Raw genomic sequence first — 6,095 nt, forward strand, 5'->3', positions numbered from 1 at the left:
CTTGTTCTCCTCTTGTTCTCCTCTTGTTCTCCTCTTGTTCTCCTCTTGTTCTCCTCTTGTTCTCCTCTTGTTCTCATGTTCTCCTCTTGTTCTCCTCTTGTTCTCCTCTTGTTCTCCTCAGAGCTTCTTCTGCTGTTTCCCTCCTCAACATGTCTCTCATCATAACTTCCATCCTATCACTTCTCACTCAGGACACTGTGATTCCGTATGATTCTAGATAATCCCCGATGATTCTAGATAATCCCCGATGATTCTAGATAATCCCCGATGATTCTAGATGATTGTCTAACCACAGAATCAATCCAGAAGCGTTAAAGGAGCAGCAGGTGACTCATTCACTTGAGAAATAACTCAAATCCACAATGATAAAACATTTAACAACACTTAAAGTTTGAAAACACAAAGAATTTAGTTTAATTATCATAAAATATCAAAGCAACTAGAAAACATTTAAAGATGTGAAGCCATAGAATTTAATTCTCATAAATGTAAATATTCGTGAAGCTTCACAATAAGAGCAGAAGAGCAGTAGATGGAGCAGCAGTGAAAGATTAGATCGTTAGATCCTCCAGCTTCATCCAGAAGCTTCTCCTCTCCTGAAGTCGCTTCATCACCAAATGTTCTCCAAACTAAACGGTTTCTTATGTTGGTCAACAACCTGACAACAACTAGGACAACAACCTGACAACAACTAGGACAACAACCTGACAACAACTAGGACAACAACCTGACAACAACTAGGACAACAACCTTTAATCCAGAAGTTCCTTTTGGTTCATTTCAGTGGAATCAGTACGGAGCTAAGAGTGTTAGAGAAGAAAGGAAACGATTCAGAGGCTGAAAACAAAAACCTTCATGAGCTTCAGAAAAACTCTAAACGGAGAGACGTCTGTCCGTCCCTCATCGTCTGTCCGTCCCTCATCGTCTGTCTGTCCCTCATCGTCTGTCTGTCCCTCATCGTCTGTCTGTCCCTCATCGTCTGTCTGTCCCTCATCGTCTGTCCGTCCCTCATCGTCTGTCCGTCCCTCATCGTCTGTCTGTCCCTCATCGTCTGTCCGTCCCTCATCGTCTGTCCGTCCCTCATCGTCTGTCAGTCCCTCATCGTCTGTCCGTCCCTCATCGTCTGTCAGTCCCTCATCGTCTGTCCGTCCCTCATCACACCGCTGGCTTGTGGACGGACCAACTTTTTTTCCACCGTGAAAAAAATATCTTGACTTTGATTTTTGAATTTTTCTGAAGCACATGAAGGTTTTATTTTTTTTCAGCCTCCGATTTTCTTTCTTTCTTCAGCGGCCTTAAAACTCCGTAACATCAGGAACAGAACAATAAAGTAAATATTCCTCATTGGACAGCCTTGTTCTGACAGATTACTTTAGTATTCAGCTGCGACTCACTGCTGCAGCTCCATGTGGAGTAATCAGATTACTGTGTGAGGACCATCTGCCTGCCGGACGATGTGGAGACGTCTGAGCGTCTCACAACACTTCAGATTGAATCTGAATTATTGATGAACTTTACTGATCAGATTGGCTCAGGAAGCAGGGAGGAGCATCACGCCGTGTTCTTGTGGTTCCAGGGCTCGACGGGCTCGACGGGCTCGTTCACCGGATTCATCCAGGTCCAGATGGACCTGCGGCGGCCCGTGACGGTGCGAGGTGGTCAGCGGGGGCCCGGGGGGGCCATGGTGGGGGAGGCCTTCTATCTGCCCCGAGGAGTCACCAACACACTGCACATCAGCTCCAATAACACAGTCCGACAGGTGGTGCCCACACACACACACACACACACACACACACACACACACACACACACACACACACACACACACACACACACACACACACACACACACACACACACACACACACACACACAGACTTAATTACAGTGTGCTGACAGAAGTTGACCAGAGAGGAGTTGATGTTTAATTTCATTACCTGGGATCAGTGTGTCAGTGGACTGCTGCTGGGGGGGGGGGGGTATACTCCACACACACACACACACACACACACACACACACACACACACACACACACACACACACACAATCGGTACACTGTCACTACACCACAACACCAGGTTATTACTAAATATTAGGGATGCACCGATACTGCGCTCCTACTCATAAAGGCTCCCCGATACAACCCGGTGATTGATACGAGACGTCAGCGGCATCAATAATATTAATATTAATATTAATAGAATGACCAACTTAAGACAGACTGTCTATTATGTTCTGACAAAATATCAAGAGGAGAAAGAGTTCATACATAACCAGCAACTTCATCACCAGCAACTTCATCACCAGCAACTTCATCACCAGTCGAGGTAGCCCGCTGTCACTCAGTAGTTTAACTGCTCAGCACGTAACTCAATGCTACATGCTACATGCTAAAGAGTGTCAGGCTCACACACCAGCCATGCTACATGCTACATGCTAAAGAGTGTCAGGCTCACACACCAGCCATGCTACATGCTACATGCTAAAGAGTGTCAGGCTCACACACCATACATGCTACATGCTAAATAGTGTCAGGCTCACACACCATACATGCTACATGCTAAAGAGTGTCAGGCTCACACACCAGCCATGCTACATGCTACATGCTAAAGAGTGTCAGGCTCACACACCAGCCATGCTACATGCTACATGCTAAAGAGTGTCAGGCTCACACACCATACATGCTACATGCTAAATAGTGTCAGGCTCACACACCAGCCATGCTACATGCTAAAGAGTGTCAGGCTCACACACCAGCCATGCTACATGCTAAAGAGTGTCAGGCTCACACACCAGCCATGCTACATGCTAAAGAGTGTCAGGCTCACACACCAGCCATGCTACATGCTACACCTGATCATAGTCTTCGCACATAGTTTGCTGGTGGAGTATGAAATAGGCTTAATAGCAAATACTTGTATCAGTACACTGTATGAACAGGTAGCTCAAGGTTAGTACTTGTACTCTTTAAAAAGGGGGTATCAGTGCATCCTGAATAAATATACAGTTGCAATGTACAATTCAAAGGTACCATATTTAATTTTATGTTTAAAGTTCTCACAATCATCAACACTAAAAAAACCTCATACTTCATATTGTAATACCAGTTTGGACCACCAGGTGTTGTCGGGAGTTACTTTAGCCCCGTTTCCACAGTGCCCCTTGGTGCCGGTACGGGTCAGGTCGGAACCGGTTGTTGTCCGTTTCCACTGACTCAGAACGGTTACCAACCGGTACCATTGGTAACCATTTCTCGCTACCCCCCCACTTGGGGTACCAGGCACAATGTGCCGGATATGAGGGGGAGGAGCTTCAACACTGCCGTCTGCTCATTGGTCCGTGACGACCTGTTCTCCCAGCAAGCAGCCATTTCCAATCACTTCTTCTGCAGCAATCAGGAAACGTTTTGAAAATGTCCCGTTATGGCGTCACATCCTGCATGATTACACAACCGTTCATAACACCGCCTACATTTCAAACCGAACCCCGTGTAATGGAAACGCGGCACTGATACGGGTCTGGTTACAGATAGTCAACCCCCACCTGACCGGCACCGGTACCAAGGGGCACTGTGGAAACGGGGCTATTGTAGCCAGTTTGGTGATTCATTCACCACCTTGTGGTTTGATTTAATACTACAACTCAGTGACTCACTACACCTCCCTGTGGTCTGAGGAAGTATTTATACACCATCCTTTAAAGTGAAATCAGCTGAAACTTCAGTTCTTGATCAGAGTTTGTGTTTTAATGTTTTATTTCCAGGTGATCGTCGCTCTGCTCAACAAGTTCACCGTCGCAGACAATCCTGCCAAGTACGCCTTGTACAAGCGCTACCGCAGAGAGGAGCAGGGTGAGACCCTCACACTCCTACCAGCTCACCAGGAGCACACACACACACACACACACACAGTGGTGCAGTGTGTATAAATACAACACATCCCGCCTGTGGACAGCTGTCGGAGGTTTGATGCTCTCAGATCGTCTTTCATTCACTTCACGTCTCAGACTTCAGATTAAAAGCAGATTACAGACGTGAATTAAAAGCTGCTGGTTTGAAGCGTCTTGAGTCTTTTCAGCCAGAACTTTCTGGAGGTTCTGGAGTTTGAGGGAAAGTCTTGACGGCGTGAAGCTTCACAAAGTAATAAGAGAATAAGAGCGACGAGTGACGGCGGCTCTAATGAAACATCTGACCATGGAATACACACCTTGTACAGCTGCTAAGTGTGTGTGTGTGTGTGTGTGTGTGTGTGTGTGTGTGTGTGTGTGTGTGTGTGTGTGTGTGTGTGTGTGTGTGTGTGTGTGTGTGTGTGTGTGTGTGTGTGTGTGTGTGTGTGTGTGTGTGTGTGTGTGTGTGTGTGTGTGTGTGTGTGTGTGTGTGTGTGTGTGTGTGTGTGTGTGTGTGTGTGTGTGTGTGTGTGTGTGTGTGTGTGTGTGTGTGTGTGTGTGTGTTGTAGTGTATGTGTGTAAGCTGGCGGATGGCGAGCGGCCGCTGTTCCTCCGTCTGATGGCGGGCCCCGACGCCGACACACTGAGCTTTGTCCTGAGAGAGCGGCAGACTGGGGAGGTCATGGTAAATACTCTCTCACTCCACCTCACTCCACCTCACCTAACTCGTCCATCTCAGGATCAAATCAAACCGTGTGTGTGTGTGTGTGTGTGTGTGTGTGTGTGTGTGTGTGTGTCCTCAGTGGGACGCCTTCTCCATCCCCGAGTTGAGGAACTTCCTCCGGATCCTGGAGAAGGAGGAGGAGGAGCAGAGGGAGGCAGTTGTGCGGCGCTACACCTTCTACAGGCAACGGCTCCAGGAGGCGCTGCAGGAGGAGGCGCAGGGGCCGTCTTAGGGGCCCTGCATCCCACCCCACCACCACCCCCACCCATACCCCCACTCAGACTGGACTGCTGCCCCCTACAGGCACAAAGCAGCAGTGAACTTAAGCCTGACACAGCTCATCAGCTCCTGGATGGAGGGATGAAGGTCCTGGATGGAGGGATGAAGGTCCTGGATGGAGGGATGAGGGATGAAGGTCCTGGATGGAGGGATGAAGGTCCTGGATGGAGGGATGAAGGTCCTGGATGGAGGGATGAGGGATGAAGGTCCTGGATGGAGGGATGAAGGGATGAAGGTCCTGGATGGAGGGATGAAGGTCCTGGATGGAGGGATGAGGGATGAAGGTCCTGGATGGAGGGATGAAGGTCCTGGATGGAGGGATGAGGGATGAAGGTCCTGGATGGAGGGATGAAGGTCCTGGATGGAGGGATGAAGGTCCTGGATGGAGGGATGAGGGATGAAGGTCCTGGATGGAGGGATGAAGGGATGAAGGTCCTGGATGGAGGGATGAAGGTCCTGGATGGAGGGATGAAGGGATGAAGGTCCTGGATGGAGGGATGAAGGTCCTGGATGGAGGGATGAGGGATGAAGGTCCTGGATGGAGGGATGAAGTCTGAGAACTAAAAGCATGAACAGCTGAAAGACACCAAAGATTCTCATTGTGCCAAAATCCCTCCTCCGTCCCTCGTCCCGTTCCTCTCCTGATTCATGGAGTCGCTGACTCTTCCTTTCTCTTTGTTCTGTCCTTTAAAGGTGCAGTTTGTCATTAAATAGTTCCACAGGAGTCCAGCGGGGGCAGCAGTGAGCCGCTTCATGTCCCATTGTTTTTACTCAATCTGACACTTTTCTGTTGGAACATGGATTTAAGGACGGAAGGCGACTCTGCATCTTTAACCTCCTGTCATTTTTATTTAATTTGTTTTAAAGGTCTGTAAATATTCTTCTTCTTTTTAATTTATATGGTTGAATCGAGATATTCAGTTTTTTAAAACAAAGTCTTATTTTTCTTTATATCAGAGGCGGAGAAACGATCTGCTCAATGACAGAGAATAGTTTGACTACTGGTGGGACACACACACACACACACACACACACACACACACACACACACACACACACACACACACACACACACACACACAGAGTCTCAAATGTGCCAATAAGTTTTTTTTGTTTGAATGAAAACATTGAAGTTTTTTATTCTTCGATATGAAAACAATTAAAATAAAGTAACAAATTGTCATTTAAAACTCAATTATCATAAAA

At 47.5% G+C, this 6,095-nt stretch overlaps 1 protein-coding gene across 1 annotated transcript in view; it reads left to right on the top strand.

Moving 5' to 3' along the window:
- Window positions 1-5,612, top strand: part of rassf3 (Ras association domain family member 3) — a 67,779-nt gene extending 62,167 nt beyond the window's left edge. Inside the window, exons 4-7 of the mRNA XM_080491836.1 lie at window positions 1,577-1,759; window positions 3,764-3,851; window positions 4,456-4,571; window positions 4,690-5,612. Of these exons, the coding sequence (XP_080347962.1) occupies window positions 1,577-1,759; window positions 3,764-3,851; window positions 4,456-4,571; window positions 4,690-4,842 (540 nt within the window). The 3' untranslated portion in view covers window positions 4,843-5,612. The remainder of the gene's footprint in view (window positions 1-1,576; window positions 1,760-3,763; window positions 3,852-4,455; window positions 4,572-4,689) is intronic.
- The last annotated feature ends 483 nt before the right edge of the window (window positions 5,613-6,095 follow it).

This window comes from Lipophrys pholis (assembly GCF_963383615.2).
Source record: "Lipophrys pholis genome assembly, chromosome: 22".
NCBI lineage: Eukaryota > Metazoa > Chordata > Actinopteri > Blenniiformes > Blenniidae > Lipophrys > Lipophrys pholis.